The following is a 25,710-nucleotide window of genomic DNA, read 5'->3' on the forward strand; positions in this document are numbered from 1 at the left end:
GTAAGAATACTTTCCTTTCATTTTCAATTTGATCTGCCATCTAAAATTCAGCTGTTAAATACATTCTCTGTCCTGGTTTAAACAAGGACTGTCAAGTGCTTGTGTTTACAAAATTTAATGAAGGGGACAGTCTAGTAATCTATTTAGGCTCTAAATAGAAGCAGGACAGCAACCTAGAAATAAATGAATAGGGTCATTTTTCCTGGGGCTAAACTAACAGACTCATAGCTGGGGTTATAATGGGGGAAAAACCTGGGAAGGGCTGTGAACCTCCATCTCTACAACACCCCACCCCCTTATATGGAAAGAACATCTATTCATCCCTAGAGAAAGAACAGATGCTTAAAACTCTATGGGGGAAATGTGAGAGTCAGGACAGACAATTGGGGCTGCCCCCCAGGAACGTCTTCCTCACCTCCACTGCTGAAAATACCACTACAGAGTTAATACTGCTAGCAGCAGGGATGGGAACAGGCACAGAGTAGAGCGCCTTTAAAATTATTTAAAATCACTTAAAAACTCACCCACCATTAAAAAAGCAGCTTTCTTCCCTTCTATATCCCACTAGAGGGAGGGAGGTGAGGTGAGAACCCCCATAAAAGAGCCATAATGGGGAGTTCAGAAGAGTGAAGAAATTGCCAGAATAAAAATCATCGATTGTGCACTGTTTCAGAGTAAACCAAGAAGCAGGGCTCAAGGGCTTCGCTAAAACACCAATTTTAAATACAGTATATCTATATTAGAAACTACATTCTTAAAGTCACGCTGATGTGTTTGTTCATTGGTGTTCCCCCTTTTGCACTTAAGGGGGAAGGACTGTTTACAATGAAATGCCTGCGATCTTGCCAGCACATCTCAACCCCACTTCCATTTTCTTTTCCTCTCACTCTGCTCAGCCACTGGCCTCTTTGCTGTTCATCAAACACAAAATACTCGACTGCCTTGGGGCTTGCCCTGCTCTCTTCTGTAGTTCCGCCTCCCCCCCACCACAAAGCTACTTGGATTGCTCCTTCATCTCCTTCAGGCCTTTGCTCAAATGTCATCTTTTCAGAGAGGGAATTCCAGCAACTTCCCAGAACCCTCCCTAGAGTTTTCCTGCTTTATTGTCATGACAGAATTTATTGCCCTCTGACATAACATGTAATGACTTGTTTATTGTCCATCTTTTCCCACTAAAATATAAGCTCCATCAGGGTAGGGACTTTGTATTGTTCCATGCTGGATCCCCAGGGCCTAGAAAATGCTCAGTAAATATTGACTGAATGAAAAAAAAAAAAAAAAAAAATATTGACTGAATGAACAAAATAAAGCCTTATATAATTAAGTTTCCTATACTTTGCAAGTGAATTGAGACAAATCAAGGAGCATGATTCAAAAGAGTGGACAAGGGCAAACAGACACTAAGCTTCAAAACAGAAATTCAGCGCCATCAGTGTCTTCACAGCTTTATTTATATCTGCGAGCATAAATCTGCTTTTTCCTAAAGTGTCTTCTAGTGTTACAAGTAACCAGAATAATACATTAATTTCTTTCAGCAAACTTAGAAAAGAAGGTAGGATGATCTCATGATAATTTTAGTTCCAATCTTAGAAATGGATTGATATATCTTATGTTCGGTAAATGATGGGCATGGACTCAGGAAACTGCAGTCCTTGAAATCAAGATCTTATTTTTATCAATAAAAGGAGAAGAATAGTGAGTGTGCCTGAACCTCCTTCACACCCTCTCTTCCTTCCTTCCCTGCTACCCCATCCTCATTGCCTCTGCTAAATCGAGCCTTGATCACCTGAGGGCAGGTGCACCCCAGCCACGGAAGCACACCTCCTGCCTCAAGGTCAACTCATCCTGCGTTCATCTTCCTACAACAGTACCTTGATCTTGTCATCCTGTGGTCAAAGCTTTTGATTTTCTTCTTTGATTTCACATATTTTAGGCTTTGGGTTTTTTCCCACAACAAGCTTGTACTACTTTTGTAATTTAAAATTTGAAAGGGACAGAAATGCTCCATGGCTTGCTATTGTTTCCAAAATAAATTTTAAGCCCCTGAACCTGAAATTCAATACGCTCCACAATTTGCCTTACAGCTTCCCTTTCCTGCCTCAAATCTGCTGATGCAGATTTACACTGTACCCCAGAACCATTTGTCCTTTTCCTCCCCACAACTTTGTGCTTGCCATTTCTCCAGCTTGGAATGCCCTCCTTCTCTATCCAACAGAATTCTACTGGAAGTGCAAGGCAAGGCTCAGATTCAGACTCAAGAACTGCTGTAGAAACAGTGGTCAGATACACAGTACTTGGGAGATGGTGAGTTCACCATTATTAGAGGTGCTCAAATACTGGCTGAAAATATAACAAGGATGCTCTCACCAACTCCATTCACACTGAGATGCCATGGCTCCCATGAATTCCTACTCCTATTAAGAAGACTTATTTAACCATTTCTATTGGGAATGACCACTTGCCCCTTCAGAATAGACTGCCCATCCTGCTTACATGGCAATTATCATATGCTGGCATTGCAGTTACAGCACAGCTGTATTTTCATGTATGTGTCTAATCTCTTAGCTCACTGCAACCTCCTGAAAGACAGTGTCTCATGGCACCTTGCACTGTCCCTTGCAAATGAGAGGTACTTGATGTTTGTCAGTGATGACGCTGAAAAACGGTACAGTCAAACAGGAATCAATTGGGAAGGACATAAAAGAAAGAGGGAGATAGGTCATGAAGCAGCAAGAAACTGTTTCATATTCTCTCATGAGATGGTCAGTCAGGTACAGTCACAAGAGGAAACACAAAGAGAGACAAAGGAAAACATTTATTATACTCACAGGTCCTAGAGAGACATGCCACAAGGAGGCCACACAGGGTCAGAGGCTTGGAGGGCCAAGGGAGCAAGCTCAACCAGCCAGGCAGGAAGCAATAAAGTAAGGACCCGTGGGCAAGTGCCTTTACAGGGGGTCAGGGCCACATAAGCAAAAGGTGTGACGGATTTGACTGGTGTGTTTGCATGTCACTAGGTCACAGTCAGGGGAGGGCAAGAAGGGGAACTTGTGGCAAAGGCCAGCCTCACACTGGTGCACCTGGTCACCTGGGTCAGGTGCTCACAGCCTGTTTATAGGGATGTGGAAGCAGCAGGAAAATATGGAGTTTAAAATTTACAGTACAAACGTTAACTTCCCCGGGCTGCTGGAAGGTAAGTTCAAACTCGCTCTCCCAGGTTTACGTGTGTACACACTCACGTACTCGTAGCGGGTCTATCCATTTCGATGGGCGTGTCCTCAAGGACACACAAAGAGTCACCACGAGCATGGACAAGCCTAGGCAAATCCTGAAGCGTCATCACAGTCCTCTGGAATCCAGGGAAGAAGTAAAGTCCAGCACAGGCTGTGAGATTCCTGATGGCTGCCAGGGCAGACAGCACCGTGCTGAGGTCTTCTGGGTCAGCACCAATGACAGGCTCTGTCCGGGAACTGTACAACTGCTTGCGGGGTCAACTAAATGACTCTCTCTGTCCAAAAGAGAGGGCTGGTCAGGCAGGAGGTGGTGTCAGAAAAGATCCCTGCACGCAGGCAAAGTGGAGCGAAGCCGTGGGGAGTGGCCTTGCACAACCCAGGCCTGAGGCTCGCCGGCTGCCACTTCCCCATCTGGGATGCCGGAAAAGGCACCTGTCTGGGAACCAGGAGGCTTCAGTTTATGTTCCAATTTTACTGCTGGCTATTGTTGTGACCTTGGAGCCAGGCAAATCAACCCTGTACATTTCTATTGACCCATCAATAATAAGTCTGGGTCACAGCCACAATAAAAATACAAATCAAAAACAACAGAACTGCTTCGACTACCACTGATACTCAAAATCAAATATGCAGCTTCAAGTCCACCACCGGAAAGCAACCAGACTTTGGCAAGGCTGTGCACCCCGTATTCCAGCCTGAGCCCCTGTGCACCCCCAGGTCTTCTAATGGCCTTTTTTCCCCCTTCTATCTGGAATCCTGCACAGCAACACAGCTACCATATCAGAATGTTCTCCTGCGTTCTCCCATCTACCAACACTCACCCTTGGAAATAGATCTCCCGATGACGCCGACTGTTAGCATCCTTGTTAGTTCATCACCCTCCCAAGTAGCGCAAGACTTCAAGCCAGTGAAAATACCTTCAAGAAATGATTCTAGGTATGGGCATTAATAAAAGAGAAAAGAAAACAAACCACGGAAAACTTTTATTTGTCAGTGTCCTTTCAAATCACACTCCTCTCCCACCCAGGACTATTTACCCTATTATTTGAAAAACAAACAAAACTTCTATCAGTGTGGTTTTAAATGAACAAGTGATCAAGCACTCTTCGCTTCCAATTTTACTATGTATTGTTTAACCAGCTGGCTAGTTCCACCCTGGCAAGTTATATTTCACTCATCAGTGAAGCGGGTTCTCTTAGCACCGCGTGTGAGGGTCTAGTTGCGGCAATTCCATTTGATAGCTGCTTTCGTAAGAAATTTCTGTCATTACCCCCCATAGGTGGGACATGAGAAGAGGAAGTGGAGGCCAGGATTGGACCTGGAAAGGAAAGAGTGCCTTGGCCCCTGAATTACTCATCTCTACCTAGTACAGTAAAACGTACCGAGAAAGGTACTTGGTTAATAATTGCTTAATTACAATGCTCTAACCTGAGCTAGTTTTATTAAGTCCTCGAGGTATCTTTTTACAGCGTTTGTATCCTCTGTCCTATGGGAACTAAGCAGCCAGACAATCCCAGCACATTGGAAGCTGCAGCTGGTGGCCCTTTAGTGTTAATGGGTGCACAGCTGACTGCACTGCAAACTAATGAAGGCACCTAATAAGTAGGTATGGGAGGAAGCGGCTGTACAGTTGGGGTTTCCAGCTTCACCTTCCTTTCCTGCTCAATGAAAGAGAACATTAAAGTAACAGGATACGTTTTTTGTAAAGGGCTACCAAGTTCAGTAACTATTAGACATCAAATTCCCCTTTGAAGAGGGGTGTTCCTTGGGGATTATTTTAATGCTAAATATCATTTTCCCAGCTTACCTTTCCTAACCTCTCATATCAAAAACCTTGCTTTTTTTCTCCCATGTGAAAGGCCACTCCAAGCAATGGTATAACATTTTCTCTAACATGAATTCTGTGGTCACTCTGAGCTCAAAATTATTTTACTCCACAAAAAGGAATTATGTGTTGACAATTCAAGCGTCTAGAAAAATGAAGATTCTGGCACGGTGTATACACTGGTTGAGAATGAAGATGGTAATAAACATTTAAATAATATCTATCATGAGTATCAAACACTGTATCTTGAGAAGACAAAGCTTAAAACTGTAGATATTCTATCTAAGTACCATTTGACCACATATATAGCATTTGTTCAAGTAATTCCTCCAAAAGGAAGTACTTATCATCTTGAGAATGCAATAATTAAAATAATCAGTTGTTGACAATCACCCTGGGTAATAATAAATATACTATTTGTAATGTACTATAAACTATCAGGATAGTTACTATCAACTATCAGAGTCATTTACACTACTCAGGTATTCAGATCTTAAATTAACACAAAAGAGGTCAGATCATACCCACATCATTGCATTAAAGTAATAGTTTTTCCTTCCTAAATATCTGATGAAATCTGTTTCTTCATGTGTTGATCTTCCTGTATCCCCAAGACTATCTTACCCACACTTTCTGGAATGTCTAAAACTTTTCTATTCTGAAATGATAAAATCACATGTGTAGCTCAAACACAAAGAAAAAAATTCAAACTAGACTTAAAGCTAAGACAATAGAAAACAAACAAGCATTTACCTTTATTAAATCCATTAAATGACAAAACATTGTTGAGTTACTTGGTATTTTATGGGCAACAGCTTTTTGTTTAAATAAAATGAAAGAAAAAAACCCTAGAATTTGTTTCCTCAGATTTCTAGATGTATTGAGAATGCTTTATTTAGAATTTCCTGTTTAAAACTAAAACAGACATAGGTACACAGAAAATAGCAAGCCCTTTAATATTTTGCATAATATAAACACAAGAAAAAAACCTTCAACATGTATTTTTCTTTTGTAGATGTCTAGTTATCAGTCAAACCATAATTTTTTTAAAATCACAGCCTGCTAAAAAAGAATTGTGATGTCTATGTAGGTGGATATCTTGGGGGGACCAAAGATTTATATGAAATGTTGCTTATAGTCAAGTACAGGTCCATTATCCAATTACTGTAATTCTGAAATCCGAAAGACTCTATATTTGTAACTGATGTGTTGGTAAGACCTGACCAAACCTGAATTCATTTAGCACCAAGACCTAACCCAAACTGATTTGAGGCTGTTTATAGCCTTTACACCATTTCATGTGAATACATATACATATACATATACATATACATATACATATACATATACATACATTCAGCTACAGATATATCGATGTGTTTGATGATGGAGTATTTCCTCAGTCCCATAGGGCAAGCTACTAAATGTAAGCACATGCACTGACGTCTGAAACATGTCTGGTCTCAAGGTTTGGATAAGAAATGGTGGGCTTGGATTAAGGTAAATAAATCCATACTGTGCTGTACTGAGCACTATTCAAGGTAAATGGGCCATTGCCTATGTTCTCATTACCTCAACTCATCATTTACTGAACTCATTATCTTCTCTAACTGGATTCTCCTAATGAGTCTTTCTTTTTTTAATAAGATAATCACTCCCTTAGTCACTCATCCCAATATTCCTAGTTACCCATAATTTCACCTTTACTCTCACCTCCTCACATCTCATCAACTGTTGAAGCTTCACAAGGTTCCAAGAATCCCCACCCTGATGCCCGCTGTACCACCCCTATTCCAGATTGGCCTGAACTATCTCAAGCCTGCATGACTGCACAAGGCTCCAAAAATACTTTCCTACTCTTTTCTACTCCCTTAATCTCTCCCTCTCCAATTCCCTCTAGATTCTGCTTCAAGATTAATCCTGTCATCATCTCCCATCTTGTTCAAATACTTTCCTTGATCCAAATACTGCAGTAGAAGGGAGAAAGACCAAAGTACAAGACCGTCATAAAAAGACAAAGAATTCAGACTCAGCCTACCTTGCTATTGCATCTCCTGCTCTTTCCTAACACAAACCTTTCACTCCAGTCAAAATGAGCACGACCTCCTCAGTTTTCCCCCACTCTAAAAAAAATCTCAACTGTTCTCATCTCTTTTGCTCACACCATCTACCTCATGACCTAAAATTCGTAATGAATTCTTTGCATCATATTTGACTATTTTAATCCCACTCATGCTTCAGACTCCTTTACATCCCACGTTGGCAGCAAAGTTTTCTTTCCCCTTCCTGGCCCATTGTGACCTCCCTTCTTGAATTCCCACAACTCTCACAGTCTGTACATTTGATACTTGATGTGCATTTCCTTGTATTGTCAGAGTAATTAATTTTTCATGCATATGCATCTTATCTCTTTAACCAGATTTTAAATTCCTTGAGAGCGGAGACCATGTCTGATATTTTATAAATGAACAAATGAATACTCTTCTATAGCTTACAATAAAAAGGCAACACTGGCAAAGATAACATGTAAAAGACAAAGGAATATTAATTTATTTATTCATTCAAATTTATCAAATAATACTACATTCCGGGCATTGTTTTAGGCACTGAGGATTAAATGATAAGCAACACAGCACAATCCCTGCCCTTGTGAGGCTTATAGTATGGCTAAGACATGAAACATTAATGAAATAATTAGGCAAATAACTATATACATGAATATATACGTTTCAAAAAAGGAACTATGCAATATTAACAGGTCCAGAATCATTTCTATACACTATACCTGTCAGAGCATTCTGAGTCGGCCTGCCCTTCATCCATGTTAAAAAGAAAAGTGCAACTAATAGAGGCTTTCTGCACATGTTAGAAAACAAAAAGAAATGAAGGAATACAAATAGCAAGAGCAGTCTGTTTGAGAAATACATTTGTCATAAACTTGATCTTCTAATATCCATCCCTAGATAAAGCTATTCAATCAGAAGGCATTATTTAGACCCTGATCACTTTGCCCTTCATAGAATTACTTTCAGTGAATACAATATCACAAATTTCTTTTATGCTTTTTGAAAGTTTTATGAAAGTTTGCTTTAAAACACAAGAATACGAAATCCATTTCTGCACTTGCCACCTCACCATGCAGTGTGTCCTATACCAAAAAAAAAAAAAAAATTCCTTACCAGAGTTTAGGGCAAGAAATTCCAGAATTTAGTGCAAAGAAAAATTCCCCCGTGAAACTTGCAATTTTCATTTCTGATATCCAAAGTTATGTAATGTATCACATTTCCCCTTTTGCCCAGCCTCCAAGGAAGCTCAAAACCAACAAGGTAGCAAAACTCATGAAATCAAAACATATTTGATTCTGTGGTACTTATTTACTATTCCTATTATATTAAACATAAATGTTTTTGTAAGTCATTTCAATTCTTTTTTTGGAATAAAAATGATTTCTTCAATAAGCTCAAAAAATTAAGTTCCCCTTTCTATGTAAGCCTTATCAGCATAATAATTTGATTTCTCTATTCATGGATATCCCAAATGTATAATCCTCCAAAAGGGTAGGATGCATTATTTGAACACACGCTTATTTTTTTAAACAATGGAATCATCCAAAAAAATTGAAAAGAGAGGCACTGGAAAAGTATAAACTGATATTCCAATGGAATCTAATTTTCATAAATCCTGATATAATACTTACCTCAACAAGATTCAGTGTTAAACCTAAAGAAATTTTTTTGAAATGTATTAATTCTCATTTCACATGTGCTCTTAAATTATACTCTGCATTTGGGAAATTTGGGATTTGTGACCAGCCTGAAATCTTACAAGTTTAGTGCTAATATGTAGGAAAACCAACTCTCTCATTTTATTCCAATCATACAGCACAGGTGAGAGAGGAATAGTTTTAAATGCATTTAATTGTTTCTGTCTCTGATAAAAAGCAATTTCCAATTTGCAAGAGTCAGCATTTTTATTTGGGACAAATCCCACTACAAATTATAAATCATGAGAGGGTTTCATGTTGTTAACTAAATAGCCACAGCATTGTAATATTCATGTCTCATAAAAAATAAAATTTATAACCAATGAACTGGATTAAATCATGTGATCACAGAATCATTCACTCTTCCTCACGCATGCTTTAAAATGGCAATATTGTGTCGTCTTTTTGGAATCTACAAAGAAGAGACTTTCCATAATAAAATACGTGAGGGAAGACTCAAGTTAATGAAATGAAAGCGGTAGTGGCACTCTATTTAATATTTTTATTTGGCATTTCATTGGAGAATTACAAAAAAAAAAAGCTGTTTACTTGATCACACAAAATGATTCTGACTATTTTGTGAACCATTCCAATTTCTGTAACAAAAGTTTCTGTGCTTGTAGTGAACAATCCCACTCCTTTCAACCTACATACACCATCATTACCATTACCACCACCTACCACAAGCTTGCATCTACAAATTGTTAAAGGTTTAAATAAGGCCTTTTAAAAAAGTGAATTATGTACAAATACTACTTTGTGGGGGACAAGGGTGGAATCATTTATCACATTCCAAGCCAGTGAGGACAATGTGTGTGCTTGCATTAAATTTGGGGTTCTTTTCCCTAAGGTTGCTTGGATGTCAGTTCCAAAGCACCCTGCTGTACATGCTTTGGTGCAAGTGGACACAAGTGGGAACTGAAGAAAAGACAACTTCAGTCTGACAGGAGGGAGACAGAGAAAATACCACAGAGGAGATAATACTTGAACTTGGATATGAAGGAAAAAGAGAAATTGGCCAAGTTAACAAGAAGAGGACAAGCATGATGGGCATAGGAAAGCACATATGCAAAAGCACAGAGGCGTAAGAGAAGACAGCAGGTTTGAGCCAGCAAATAATTCTGTAGAGTATGGAATGTTAAGAGACCAGGTTACAAGGCAGGCAGGAGCAGATCATAACATGCTTTGGAGTTTAGATTTTATTCTGTAGGTGATAGGAGCCACTTAGCCATGTAAAAAAATTATTCCAGTAGCAAAATCCAGAATGAACTGGAGGAGGAGAGAACTATTAGGAGCAAACGACTAATAACAGTTTGTGAGTGAAGGAAGAAACAATGGCCATGAAGAAAGAAAGAAGGAGAAGACCAGTTTGGAGTTCATTAGAAAATTCAATCGGGAGTCCAGTTATCTTAGCCAGTTATCACGAAGATTTGCAGATTATCATCACTTCTCTAATACCCCATGTAATTTCATAGACTTTCAATAACAGGAAAAAAAGAAAAAAGTAACTTACCAAATAGAAGTGATAAAGTTCACTATATTATAAAATCTTAGCTATCGCAAGCAAAAAAAAAAAAAAAGGACACACTTTTGCATTGTTTTAAAATAATTTGTAGTCAATAAACTACTTGAAATCTAGAATGATTTTTTTTTCAGGGCTGAATTATTTATACCAATAAGAGAATTAAAAAGTAAGCCACGACTAAATGTGATTTTAGTATAAGAGACAGGACGGCAATAGAATAACTTAATGAAATGTAGTAATTACAAAACCAAATGATCTGCCCTTATTATTAATATCATTACCTCCACCATATGATTTTCATTCAGTCTTTTATAATATAGGCTGATAACTTTTCTCCAAACTGTATATTTTGGTCTAAGCTTGCCTTAGCTTTCCACCCTGAGCAAGTTTATGGAGTGGATTACAGATGCATCCAGCCATTGCTTGTAATGGACATCTATTGTTTTGCCTGCTCAGCACCCTTCACCCGCTTTTGAAAACTGACCATCTCTCGCTTACCCCCTCCCCTTGACCTCTTCTATCCATATGATTACTATAAACAACACCACGCTTGTTCAATATTCGGTGGACGGCCCAGCTCACACCCAGTTCCCAGTTATCCTCTGTATCAATGACCCCCATCTCTCCATTTAACTTTAGCACCCACTCTCTAAAGAACACACCCTAGTTGGGAATCACCACTAAAGAATGGCTGTACTTCTGTTACAACATGCCATTTAACCACACCCAGCAGTCCGTTCCCTTCTCTTACTCCGGTTTCACCTGTTCTGTTTCATCCAAATCTTCAGGCCCTTGCCCACTCCTCCGAAACCACTGTTTTCCTCACCTCCTTTCCACACCCAGCCAGAACCCCCTGCTAATCAAATCAATACCTCTTTTACTAGAACTCTCCATTTATTTTCCATCCTTTGTTTCCAGTACAGCAAGCCTGAGTATTCCCCGACCAGGTGAATCACTCAAATTCTGTTCCAGGTGACTAAGCTCTCATAGAGAAAGCTGCTCAACTATTCAGATTGGTATCATTCAAATTTATAGTGACTAACCACCTCAGCCCTCGGTGGTCATCAGTTACCCTTTCATTTGTCCTAGTCAGTTCACATCTATATTCCCTAGAGTAGCTCTTCTGAAGTTTGACCACTTCTTAAGCCCCTTGCTCATCAATCCTTCCATCTTTATCTTTAGCTCTTCCTTCCTCGTAGTGAAATAGAAATCACCAGGAGGGAGCACACTCACCTCTCTACTCCTCCACCTCAAATGTACCTCCTAGAGTACCAACCTCGATCTCACTCATGACTATTTCTGAGGAACCGGGGTCTCTCCTCCTGTCCTCTCTAAGGCCACTGTTTGTGGCCTGTGTCCTAAGTCACAGACCAAAGCAACCTTCAGAGATGCTGTCTTCCTTCTATATCTTTACCTGCACTTCAGTCTAGCTTCTTCCCCCATGACAAGCAGATCAATTAATCTCACTGCTCAAATAAAATCACCATCATCAAAAATAACAAGAAAAACAAAATCTCCCCTTAGCCTTTTTTCCATTTATAGCTACTTCCCATTTCCTTCTTCCATTTCCTCATCAAATTTCTTGAAACTACATATTTTATAATATAAAATATGTACATTTTATATGTTTATGCAATAGAAACAGATGGCAACAGTTTGAGGAGTAGAGATTGAGAAGAATATATATATAATATTATGTGTATGTATGCATATATATTTGTTGTTTATTCCCTGAACCATTGCCATCTGTTTCTAACCAAACTTCTAGACTGAAAACACCCACACTAGGTCACCTATGATCTTATAATTGCTAAATTCCAAGTTTCATTGCTAGGTTCTCTCCCTAATTGACCCAGTAGCATTTAAAACTTTCTTTTCCCCCATAGCATTTATCACCTCTTTGCATTTTATACATTTATTTGTTTAGAACCTTTCTCCCTCCTGTAGGATGTGTTTATGAGGGCAGATACCCTGCTTTTTTGATTCAATGTCTAGAATAGTGCCTGGCATAATAAGTAACCAATGAATTTGTTGAATAAATTGCACCCACCTCCTGGCCAAAATCGATTGGGCCAGAGGTAGGAATCACACCCAACCTGGGTCAACTTCGTTTAAATCTAAGAGTTTAAACTTGGGACCAAGAGTCAAGCCAGTCTCTCTAAGTGGATGTAAACTGATCTTCAGTGTGAAAGGAGAATAAAGCAGATATGAGAGAGAACTTGAGACAAAAAACATCCTGGTAGAATTCAAGCCCCCGTTTCCATTATCCCAATTAACAAAACAAATTCTACTCTTGGTCTCTGTGAAATATCCCAATACCCATATAGTAAGTTACCTTTTAAACTTAAACAAATTTAGTCTCTTTTTCTGCTGCTTACTACCAAGAGATTCCTTACTATAATACTGTTCTGTGGTTGATAAGGCTCAAAATAAACATTCTAAAGCCAATGTTCAAAAAAAAAAAAAAGAAAGAAATGAGGGGAAAAAGTTAAGAGTTCCTGTTCTAATTCCCCGAATGAACAATATGTGTAAATATACGGGCAACGGTTAACTTACTTTAATGAGAATGTGGTGTGATACGGAAGCATTCTCTTTATGATTTACAAACCCTTTATGATATCATACTTAGGTACTACTTATGGGAAAAGAGCTATTTACATGTCTTCTTTAAATAAGATTACACACACAATCATTTTAGATGTAACACCATTTTTTTTAAATTAAGTTTAGAACTAATTTTACCTCATGCTAATATTCCTTAGGCCATAGAAAAGTACACCATTAAACACAGAACAGTTGAAGAACCAGAGCTACAACAGCACAGAACTAATTAAGGCTGGAAGGCAAACTGAAATGCATTCTAAACTGGCATTTAGAAATAACAAAGTTCTATCTTGGAGTATAGAACTAAATAATTATCTACATTACATTTCATGGGTACTTACCAAACAAACGCTGATGGAACAGAAACTTGCCAGCTATTAGTCCTATGAGAATGGCAAGTAGCCATAGAAGCACCTTCAAAAGCCTCCAGCCAACTTCTCTAGGGTATTTATTTGTTACAAATGAAAAACAGTTTCCAACAACAATAACGTTGGCTTCTGTTTGGCTATGAGAAACTGGGTCCTCCGCAAATATTAAGAAGTTAAAGAAGATCACCAAGTAAGCCACAATCAACCGAGACCAGGGATGCTGGAAATAATAACGAAAGTCTTTATCCATCCTTCAAAACTTCAATTCCGTAGTTTACCTGCATAAGAAAAGATACACAGGGTTAGAGCAGAAAAACAAGTAGTCTCTCTCTTCCTGTTATCTGTTCAGATTTATAACAGCTCAATAGAGAGGTATTTGGAAAAGATCTATTCCTATTTATGGCACCAAAACAAGCCTGAGATTGAGGATAGTAAGATAGTGAGATTGAGGATGGTCCCTTCCCCATCATCTCATCTGATCTATGGGGATTTAGGAAAGAAGGAGAGTATTGGAAAGAGTAGGGGGAGAGGGAGGGACATGAGAGGGCAGATCATGGTCCAAAATTGGGATGATGACTGAAATGATAGGTAAAAAGCATCTCAGGGGCTTCCCTGCTGGCGCAGTGGTTGAGAATCTGCCTGCCAACGCAGGGGACACGGGTTCAAGCCCTGGTCTGGGAAGATCCCACATGCCGCGGAGCGGCTGGGCCCGTGGGCCACAGCTACTGAGCCTGCGCGTCTGGAGCCTGTGCTCAGCAACAAGAGAGGCCGCAATAGTGAGAGGCCCGCGCACCGCGATGAAGAGTGGCCCCCGCTTGCCGCAACTAGAGAAAGCCCTCGCACAGAAACGAAGACCCAACACAGCGAAAAATAAATAATAAATAAATAATAAATAAAATTTTTTTTAAAAAAGGAAAACCATTTTAAAAAAAATCATCTCAGGAGGCAATATACAGCAAAAAAATAATGCAACACTCTTCCTCTTTTAGATTATCATTTTTATGTTACAATCATAATACGTATCATTTAAAAATTAAAGCAATGTAGAGGTAAACTGAGGACATATTAACAAAATATAAACATCCTCCTGGGCTCCCCCAGTGGTGCAATGGTTAAGAATCCGCTTGCCAATTCTGAAGACACGGGTTCGAGTCCTGCTCCGCGAAGAACCCACGTGCCGTGGAGTAACTAAGCCCATGAGCCCTAAAGCCCGTGCTCTGCAACAAGAGAAGCCACCGCAATGAGAAGCCTGCGCACCGCGGCCGCAACAAGAGAAAGCCCACGGGTAGCAATGAAGATCCAACGCAGCTAAAAATAAATCAATGTATTTATTTATTTAAAAAAAAAATCCTCCTCTGACCAAACCCCTCTCCTCAGAGTTAAGGTCCCTTAATAATTTGATGGATATACTTTCAGACCTTTTCTTTTTTTTTTTTCACATTGACAAATGTGTGTGTGTGGGGGGGGGCTTTTACAAAAATGTTCACAGTCTACCTGCCAAATAATTTCAACACAGAATAAGGTTCATGAAATAGCTAAGTGTATGGCAGAGTAGTTGCAGGTAGGAGAGCTTGGGCAACTCTGCTTGTGGGAAGTGAAGAGGAAGGGGAAGATTTCACAGAGGAGGACATACCCGAATTGGAGGTTGGGGGATCAGTAGGGTTTTTCCCCCAGTGAAGAAGGCAAGGATGCTCAATTTAGGCATATGCAAAGGCACAGAAGCCTCGCAAAATATGTGATATGCCTAAAGGGCTGGGCCCTAACGTGGATGTACACTTCGAGTACAGAAGCTTTCTTAAAATGCTGATGTCCAGGCCCCACCCCCTAAGTCTTGCTCGGCTCCTCTCTCTTTCCTCTTTGGGAGCCAGCCTGCCCATAGGAACACAAGCCTGTCTAGGTCCATCAGGTCTGGGGCTGGGTGATTAAGTCTATCTAGTTCTGGGGTTCAGTTCTGGTGAGCCCATTTGGTGCTCAGACTAAGCTACAGCTCTTTTTTTCCCAGCAAGAAAGCTGATTAAATCTGGGGTAATAATAATAATAATAATAATAAAATTCTCATTTTACACGTGGCTAAAAATACAAAGAGCAAGCCACAAACCTGAAGTAACTTGAAGTCAAGGGAAGATCTGAGAATAGGCTCCAAGGCTGGCTCCCAAGTTCCAGTCCAGAATTCTGGGCTGATGAATGTCAAGTCAACCCACAATCTAAGCTAATGAAGACTTGGCTTAGCTATTTTAGAAAAGCTATGTAAACACACAAAACAACTGGCAGTAAAATTTAGCACAACAAATAGTTACTGTGCCTCGGATTCATAAACCTTCTAAGCAATTTCAAGTCCTTTGTGATCTTCATGAATACTCCAAAATATCTGTTCCCAGCATGTGTAGCCCAGTTCACTAAGGAATGGTGATTTTTTTTTTTTTTTATGTGAGGTTCATCACCCAAACACCTGTGTGGTTCTCACACCAAAGAGAGCAGAGGAAGTGGTGAAGAAAAAACACGTCATGCATTTTCACAGTATTCAATATGCTAGAATGCCAGAATGGGTCAGCTGTCAATTTGATTTTATGCAACATCTTTGGAAATGTCGAAAGACCACTATTAGAAGAGAATATATAGAAACACCTCAAGGCCAATGAGTCTTGAAGCAGGAATCGTTCCTACATGCCCATCAGAACTGGACAGGGGTGTCAGTTCACAAGTTAACAGGTTTCTACATTGCTTCTCCTACCAGTGGGGAATTCTGGTGTAACTGTCCCACCACCTCCCTTCCCCACCCACACACAAGCAAGGCAGCAGGATTTAGAACACTGATTACATATAACCTTGATTGTTTTTTTAAATAAATGCTTTGTGGAGAGTTGGCATATACTTATTTTATTGTTGTTGTTGTTAACTTCAGAACCTTGCTTTGTGGGCTATGTAATGTCCACATGTCCAAACTGAATTACAACATTCAAAAAACTTGGAGACAGCTGTTCCTCTCCAATATTTATATTGTTTCAAGATAGAGAACTATAGTACTGAACAACAATCCTGCCCTAGTAGAGATCCTAATTCCCACAGCATGCTATGAACGCTACTATCATTCCCACGTTACAGGTAAGAAAACAAAGGAGCAGAGCAGGTGCTGCCTACTTAATTTGCATATCTAGCGAGTGGAAGAGCCAGCACTTCAATCAAAATCCATTCCTAGCCCTTGATCTCTCTAATACACCACCACAAAGCCAGAAGTGTTTGTTCCAATAAATAGTTCCCATCATGTTTACAGCTTAGTCTTCATCTCCCCTAACTAGATTCAGTGACTTAGACATTAGCTTAGTGAACAGGATCATTTGGTCTTTTTATTTTATGCTAAATGTGGTTATTTATTCTTGCCTCATACTCTAAAGGGGAAGTGATGTCTTCTAGAGGGTCCCAAATTTCCAAACCTACATCATAACTTAAACAACACCTGTGCTCATCTCCACTTCCTGACTTCATACACAAGGTTGCCAAAAGTTTGCCAGGTGATCTCGGCCTGTTATCCAGAGCACCAAAACTACTGCTTTCCTCTCTGTAGTTCCCATAAAGCATCCTGATGATCAATACAACCAATTGACTCTAATGTTAATAATCCAGGATTGAGGTTGTTCAAATTGACAATGCTCCACTGTGTACACAGTCTAAAAATTTTTTTTAACTTTTTAAAATTCAATTCTGCTACCACAGTTGAGCTTTTATCATAAATAAATGTGCTTTTATCGTAGCTCTTAGCAGATCGTAGTGAAATGATCTGTTTTTTATGTGTTTGTCTCCCTCACTAGAACACAAAGTCCCCAGAGAAGGGGCTCTTTACTTTCAGAGCAAGCAAAGTGCTGGGCTCATAGTGGGTGATCAGTAAGCACCTAGTGGATAAGCTGAGTGGAGATCAGTCCCCTCATTTAGGCGAGACGAGAAGGCAGAGCAATCTGCCATTCCTTCCGCTAAGGGAAGAGAAGAACAGCTGAGTCCAAAGACTGCGAGGATGACTCAGCCAGGAACAAGCACTGACACACCCCATGCCCACCCCTACAGTTACTATCTCATTTCAGCCCCAGGTTCTGCACTGTTATCATTATTACTAAGGCTAACATTTATTCAGGACTTAACATATAGCCGACACTATGCTAACGAGCTTTACAGACATCTCATTTACATTTCATAGCAGTCCAATGAAGAGATAATCTATTGTAAGCAATGTTGAAACTGAGTTTAGTAACTGGCATGACAGAACAAAACAAGCCTATGCCACAGCCAGCATTCAAATCCAAGCTACGTGGCTTCAACATTCTATGCTACACCTTCCCCATGCGAAGACATAAATTCCAAAATCTTGCCCTTTTCATGTTGTTTATAAAGTTCCTAATAATAAAGCCCACTGATATAAAAGATTCAAAGTACTTGTAGGATAAATGAGTCTACTATTACTATTCAAACTGACTTGGTAGCATGATCAGAAAGAACTGGGATTCCTCGAATTTCTTCCTTCTCCTTTGAGCATCAGTATAAGTAGTTGAGTCGATCTGAGTGTCCTTTTGCAATGCATCACTGATATTCATTCTGTGATTTTCCAACTCTGCTTAGGGAGAACACTGCACCTCTGAGAACTAGACTAATTCACACCATTCAATTCTCTCTCCTGATAATATCATTAGGTAGATGTCACCATCAATACCTTGGAAGCCTCTGCTTTTTCACATAATAGCAATGACGAAGATGATGGTTAACTACAGGTTGAAACTTTATATACCGTCTGATAATCCATAGGCCTTCAGTCATGGTTTCCAACTCTAGAGGGACTAATGTTTAGAGTAGATATTAGAAACGTCATGCATTTTACTACAAGCCAGTATTTCACCTGGTACTAAAGGCTAAGGATGGAAAAATGGAAGGTAGGGTAATTACACTCAAGTTGGGAAGATCAGCTGAGCAAAGGCACAGGAAAGGCTATCTGGGACAGGCACAGAGATGTATCAGTAGTTCTGTGTGGCTGGAACATAGAGCACTTGGGAGTATCCTGGGAGAGTTGAGGGTAATTTGGGGCCAGTTATACAAGGAAGATTATACAAAAGTACTGTTCTGTATTTTACTGAGTAGACACTACGGATTCAAAGTTTTCAGATCCGAAGAGCAGTACAATTGTTTGGAGCAGGGTTTTAAAAAGATTTCTCTGCCAGCTTGGAAAATGATCCACTGGTATGAGGTATGATGAAAATGGCGAGACTAGTTTGGAGGCACCTCCAACAGTTTACGTAAAAGATAAGCAGGTCCTGGACCTGGACAACATCGACGCCCTAATAATTGTTGTAATAATTTGTTTGATTACACCAAGAGTACCCTGCCTTCCTTACTTATTAGGATTTTTACAAATAAGTGAAAATACTCAAGGACTTCAGGAGTATGAATTTCATGTTTCCTCAGCAGGAACCCTGGCTCAGGTGATACTTTTTGCATAATGACAAGTATCATCAAGATAGAGCGTATCACTTCTATTTTAAAAAATTTATGAATGCATATGGCAAAGTCCTTGAAGAACTAATAAAATATGCTATACAAAAGACATTGTTACTAGCCAAGTCAAATTCCCTCAAAGCCCAGCTCTGCTAACGTAGGTCTTAGCATCTAGTGATACCTAACCAGGTAATAACATCATTTTCATTGTGGAGTACTATTCTGGATAAAAAAAGAATTTCTCCAAAATTTTTGAAGCTCCTTGGTATTTATGTCTGAAAATTCACCTGTAACCCTTCTTAGCTCTTGTCAAAGGGCTTATTAAAGATGACTGCACCTGTACTCTGCCAAGAGTGTGAACTTTCTTCCAGCACCTTGAGTCTAATTTCCTAAAAAATAACGTTTAAAAAGACTTCTTGTGCTTTAGTTTTTGCGGTCTGCAATTTGTGCAGCAGACAGCTGTGTTTTGGACACTTCTTGGCTGTATTAGTACAAGACAAAGTTAAAGGCTATTTTCTTCAGTTACCTAGCTATAGTATTATGCTAATGTATGTAAAGTTCTTTGCAGTTAACAGAATACTTTTTACAATCATTTCATTTAATCCCTAGGAAATCATCGCTTTTAAAATTGCCTATCAAAAGGGCAGACAGAACTTTAAATTATTTAATACTGTTTCCTTAACAGATAAACAATGATAGCCTATGTTTATATCACATTTTACCTCTTAGTGTTCTTAATGGGTGAAATCACACCTTTAGAATGACTTTATAGAAATGATCAAAGGAATCAGGAAGGCAAAACAAATGGCAGTGGGAGGAATATGGTCCAGTTCTACCTGACCCTGCTACTCACTAGCTCCGTGACCTTGAGGGAATCCCTAACCGCCCTGAGATTCCATTTCTTCACCAGCAGAATCCTAATGCAAGTACTTTCCTCATAGGGTTGTAGTGAAGACTAAAGGAGATTTCATTTGTAAAGTGCCTGGTCACTTTCAGGAACTTCCTACCCTGAGCACCACTATTAAAATACAAGTGTCTCTTGGTCATTCCCACTAAACATGAGCATGAAAATAATATCAACTCTATATTACATTTACTGAGTGCTTTTCACATGCTATTCTCAGTGTCAAAGGATTTTAATATAACAACATAAAGGATGAATATCATCCTTATTTTACAAATATTGAAAATGAGGCTCAGAGAGGTCAAGCTACTTGTTCCAAAATCATATACAGAAAGTGGTGAAGTCCACTTTTTGTTAATTCCATACTAATTCCATAATTTCTTCATTCATTTGTTCACTATTTACCAATTGCCTATTTGTGCCAGGCACTGGCCTATGTGGGAAGGTTACTAACAGACAACACCCCTGTTGCCTTGCATCTTAGAGTCTCAATTGAGGGAAACAGACATTAAACAGAGAAAAATGAAACACACAGTATTTTAGAAAGTTTTAAGTTGCTGGAGAAAATTAAAACAGGAGAAAGTTAATAGGGGGTGTCAGGAGTGAGGGAAGTTGAAGAAGCCCTCACTATAAGGTGACAATTGCCCAGGCGTGAAAGAAGGAAGTGAGGCAAGCAGATATCTGGGGAAAGAGTGATCCACACAGAGGGAACTCCCAATTGTAAAGGCCTGTGCTGGGTGCGTGATTAGTGCATTTAAGGAACAGCCAGGAGGCTAGTGTGACTAGACAGGGTGTGGGTGCAGAGGAGTATGAAAGGACTAGAGATCTGGGAGGCAGCATCACCGTCAGGCCTTGAGGCCATCCTACCATGTGGGCTTCACCCTGTGGGAGAGGGGAAGCAGAGAGTGATGCAATATGACCACTCTGCCTGATGCTTGGAAATTTATCAGATTCTGGATACATTTAAGAAGAGATGACAAGATGTACTGGTAGACTGGATGTGGACATGGCCTGGCAAACCCCAGAATGGATTTGCCATTTCCTGAGATGGGAATGCATTTCCTGAGATGAGCACTGTTGGAGCAGACAGGCAACATAATAGGAACTAACATTTTGTAGTGCTTTTTATGTGTTGGGCTCTTGGCAAGCATTCTTCATGCATTATTTCAATTAACATTTAGACCAAACCTTTGGATTTACCAGTGAAGAAATAGAGATTTTAAAAGGTTATAATTTGCCCAAGGTCATACAGCTACCAACTGGCAGAAGCAGAGAGAACTACCTCTTTATTACCCCAAAGTCAATACTCTTAATTACTGTGTATTCCCTACCCTGAAAATTATAACACCTAATAAACTTCCAATGGGGAGGGAGCAAGGGTAAGAATGAGGTGATGATGTGCACCTAGTAGGCACCCAATAAATCTTTGCTGATGGATGAGTAAATGAAAAACTGTGTGATGACGGTTGGATAACAGGCCAGTCTTGGGTGAGAAAAAAGCACTGAATATTCCATTCCAGACAGAACAGACTCTGGATAATGGAATATCCAAGTCTGTAAAATGAGAAATGTCATAAGGTGAGAAAACCAAATATATATTTGCCTGGACCAGTCCTGAGGTTAGGATAGGTCTTAGTTTACTATCTTGAATTGTTAGATGAAAAGGCAGGCAGGCATGAGGAGATGACACACAGTATTTTTACGTAATGCAAGTGCTTAATACAGGTTTTAAAAATACAAACAGCGGTAAATAACAGAAGTAAAATTGGAACTTCTTACTTTTAGTCCAATGCAAGAGACCACACAGCCTTTTAAATAAAAATCAACCTTTTAAGTCAATCAATGAAACCACCATAAGTGACTCTGTACAAATACCAGGATTGTATTTGTGGTACCCTAGCTAATTTAGAGGATCGCATCCATAAATCACTTCCTAGACTTTCTCTTCACGTAGTTTCAACCTTTAAATTATGTTCTTCCCTTGTTATTGTCCTTCAGTCTTTGGGATAACAAAGCACTGAACCAATGCAAGTGTTTAAAATAGAAAACATGAAAGCAAAGCAGCTCTGGGGTTCTCTCTGAACTAACACATTAGCCAACTTTCCATCAAAATGGCAAAATGTTGATCAAAATGTCCTTTTCATGTCCTAAAGTTGAAAAATAATCACCAATGAATTCTTGAAAAATATTTAGACTTCATTTTCATTACATGTGTTGATGATAAAAAATTAATTGCTATGATCATATTCTAAACACAACACCAAATAAGGTAACAGTTAATGAATAAAATAAAATTCACTCATATCTGAAATTGCTTTTAACTGACTGACAGTTTTAAGAAGCAAATTAAATACAACAAACAAGTACTGGTTTCTGATCACAAGGATCAGGTGAAGGCGGGATGGTGTGGGAATAAATATCTGAGTCAAAATGTCAAAATCCATAATTACCGTTAAAGTACAAAGACTGGGGGAGAAGGAATAGAGTTAGAAAGTATAAGCATGGCAAAAATTCAATACTTTACAACAAAAATTGTTTTTACAGGGATCCTACTACACTTCACATTCAATAAATTGGAAGAACTTTTTTCTGAAGACAAAAAAAACCCCGAAATCTTCCTGGAAGTCCTTCTCTGGATTTCAAACAACATATCATTTATAACTAGGGGGAAAATACATTTATTCAAATACATTTATTCAACACACTTTTACTCGAAAAATAAAATGTTGTTCATGAGACTTTTACCTACACATAAATACTAAAATAAGCATGTGATGTTTACTAGCATCTCTCTCTCATACACACACACTCGTTTATTGTTCCACAGCGAGTAGAATGAATAAGGGCAGCTAAAGTGGACCCACATGAGTCAAACACACTTGTGGGCCTCGGGCATTTTCAAAAACAGGACTCGACAAATAGCTTTATTAATCACGATGAAGACAGTAAACACCCAAACACTGAAGTTTTGTGGGGTATGGAGGGGTTTGTTTTTTAAGGCGAACACTCCTGAACTACAACCTGTTAAATTAATTAACGATCAATACTGGGGCTTTTACTCTGTTCGCATCCTAGGAACCCCTGAAGCGAAGAAAGTTCACCGTCCGTCCTGGCGACGACCCTCACCCCCGGTAGTTTGAGGGTCCCGCCGCCCCGAGCCCCGAGCCCTCCCCTAGCCCTCCTCCTCCTCCTCCTTTTGCAGGAGGGCAGGTGCGCGCCCCGCTCCCGGGCACTGCACGGCCCCTCGGCGCGTCGACCCCGGAAAAGGAGGAGAGGAGTCGCTGGGCAGCGGGCCGGGGGACGCGGCTGGGGCCGCAGTCGCGGGCAGGACGAGGAGGCGGCGCGGCTGCGGGCGGCCGGACCGGGAGGGCTCCGCCGCAGCGGGACCGAGCGGCGGGGGAGGCGCGCCGGGCGCCCGGGCAGCGTACTCACCAAGGGGGCCGCGCGGGCTCAGGGCGTCCGCACTCGGGAGACCCGGTGGAGCGCAGCCCTCCGCCGCGCCCGCGGCCTCGCTGGCAAGCGCGGCGAGACGGGCCGGCGGCGTCGCTGCCACCGCAGCTGTCACCGAGCTATAAATACCGGCTCGGCCCACACCCGTCGCCGCCTACGCCGGGGGCCCTCCGCAAAGTCCGCCGGCCGCGGGCCGGGCAGCGGGAGCGCGAGGGCGACAGCGCCGCGCAGACTGCGCCGGCTCCAGCTGTGCGGCAGCTTCCGCAGCTGGAGGCATGGCCTCCCGCCACCCCCGCCTCTGCCCTCCCGCCGCCCCCGCCCCTGCCCTCCCGCTCCCTCCCCTCGGGCCCGCGCCGCGGCCCGACTCCAGCCCGCGGGTCGTGCGCCGCGGCCGAGCTGCCCGGGCCGGGCCCTCCTCTGCAGAGCCGGTGGCGGCGGCGGCGGGCGGGGGCCGACTTCGGTACCCGGAGGGGTAGGGGCTAGCGGCCGGGGGCGGCAGGGCTTCAGCCTAGCCTGTCAACAGCAGCCCCTTCTTCCCGGGGGGAATCGGCCGACTTATAAAACCCACCATCCTGCGGGCAACCAATGAGGTTCCCAGGTGGAATGTCCTCTAAGAGCTGCAAACTTTCTAACGCGGTCGGGTCACAGGGCATCCTTCCTGCTTTTGTCTATTGGTGGCGTGGAGGGCTGGGGGTGGGAAGAGACAGAGCCCGCGACGATCTGAGAAGTCTGAAACTTACTTTCCAGCCTGACTTACACAAAACATATGCTACTATATTCACACATGTACACACTTTTATAAGCACAAACACATTCATACACACTTAGAAGTGAGCTGCATATGTATACACACATATATAAATGCATACATGCATTTATGCACACATATATACGGAAGCACACAGGAGCACAATTTTTAACCTTTCTGCAGCCTGAAGCTCTCAATAAACTATCATTCTGTAGTGCTTAAGTGATTCCTTTGCAGCATGCAGGAGGAAGACCCTCTGACCACATTTAACAGGTTCCTTTCTTCCTGTTGTAGCATCTTTTCCATCATATATGTGTGTGGCCTTGTTTCCATCCACACCCAATAACAACTGCTACCTCAATTTACAGGTTGCTTATAATGTATTAAAAACTGCTATCCGGCATACTGATATTCCATGCTAACAGAAGTGACCACTAGTTTGTATAGTCAAATGGAAAATGTGATAATTCATATCTACTTAACAGTAGCAAACTTAGGAGGAGAAGAGCCTCTCTCCTGGCCTGGCAGCATGATTCAGGAATAAATTGGGTAGCAACAGGGAGAGCTGAGATGTCAGCAGATTTTGAGATGGTATAGAGAGAGCCATTCTCAAGTCCTGCAGTGTAGCTAGTGTACACAGGGATCAATGGGAGTCCACTGCCATACTTCTCACTAGTTTGACATTTGTTCTACTTCTAAGAATGATCACATATATCTACATTGTAGTCACAGTTTGTGATCATCTTATGGAACTCTCAGCATAGTGAAGCTTTCACAAGTTTTCCCAGAAAGAGTTATTTCCTATGCTAGGACTTTGTACATTTTACTGTGACATTTCTTACATTTGCCGTACTTTTTTACAACTTCTTTTTCTCCCCCACTAAACAACAAGCTCTTTGAGGGCAGAGACTAAATCTTACTCACCATTGCATCCTCAATACCTAACATGATGAGTTATAGTAATGGCTCAATAAATAGCAGATTAATTCCACAGTTTAACTATTAGAGTCTACTGTGCTTTTGTAACTATAATCAGGATTATTTTACAAAAAATTATTAAACCATGTAACTAATTAACATGAGTTCCATATGCTATATAGATACATATTTTAACTATAGATTTACAATATTATATTACTTTCAGATGTGCAGCATAGTGATTCAGTATTTTTATAGATTATATTCCAAAGTTATTATAAGATAATGGCTATATTTCCCTGTGCTGTACAATATATATTTGTAGCTTATTTATTTTATACATAGTAGTTTGTAGCTCTTAATTCCCTACCCAATGTTGCCGCTCCCCCCACCCCTCTCCCCACTGGTAACCAGTAGTTTTTTCTCTATATCCGTGAGTCTTTGTTATATTCATCCATTTGCTTTATTTTTTAAATTCCATGTATAAGTGATAACATACAATATTTGTCTTTGTCTGACCTATTTCACTAAACATAATACCGTTCCAGGTCCACCCATGTTGTTGCAAATGGCAGAATTTTATTCTTTCTTATAGCTGAGTAGTATTCCATTTTTTTTTTAAACATCTTTATTGGAGTATAATTGCTTTACAATGGTGTGTTAGTTTCTGCTTTATAACAAAGAGAATCAGTTATACATATACATATGTTCCCATATCTCTTCCCTCTTACATCTCCCTCCCTCCCACCCTCCCTATCCCACCCCTCTAGGTGGTCACAAAGCACCGAGCTGATCTCCCTGTGCTATGCGGCTGCTTCCCACTAGCTATCTATTTTACGTTTGGTAGTGTATATATGTCCATGCCACTCTCTCACCCTGTCACATCTTACCCCTCCCCCT

General features: G+C 40.6%; 2 protein-coding genes across 10 annotated transcripts in view; one reads left to right on the plus strand and one right to left on the minus strand.

Annotated features, from left to right (window-relative positions):
* TMEM117 (transmembrane protein 117) overlaps nt 1–23,798 on the minus strand; it is a 535,157-nt gene extending 511,359 nt beyond the window's left edge. For 7 of the 9 annotated variants that reach the window (XM_057556894.1, XM_057556897.1, XM_057556900.1 and 4 more), the window contains exons 1-2: nt 23,127–23,435; nt 13,292–13,596 (exon numbers count right to left, since the gene is read on the minus strand). In XM_057556894.1, coding sequence (XP_057412877.1) covers nt 13,292–13,568 — 277 coding nt within the window. In that variant the 5' untranslated portion in view covers nt 13,569–13,596; nt 23,127–23,435. Of the gene's footprint in view, nt 1–13,291; nt 13,597–23,126; nt 23,436–23,712 lie in introns of those variants that run through there. The other 2 variants (XM_007168344.3, XM_057556895.1) reach the window with 2 other exon arrangements.
* On the plus strand, nt 18,538–23,627 carry LOC130709285 (basic proline-rich protein-like). The gene is made up of 2 exons (XM_057557548.1): nt 18,538–18,777; nt 22,830–23,627. Exons 1-2 carry the CDS (start codon nt 18,538–18,540, stop codon nt 23,625–23,627), a joined length of 1,038 nt encoding a protein of 345 aa, XP_057413531.1.
* Nucleotides 23,799–25,710: the final 1,912 nt, after the last annotated feature.

The sequence above is a fragment of the Balaenoptera acutorostrata genome, chromosome 11, assembly GCF_949987535.1.
Source record: "Balaenoptera acutorostrata chromosome 11, mBalAcu1.1, whole genome shotgun sequence".
In the NCBI taxonomy this organism is placed as follows: domain Eukaryota; kingdom Metazoa; phylum Chordata; class Mammalia; order Artiodactyla; family Balaenopteridae; genus Balaenoptera; species Balaenoptera acutorostrata.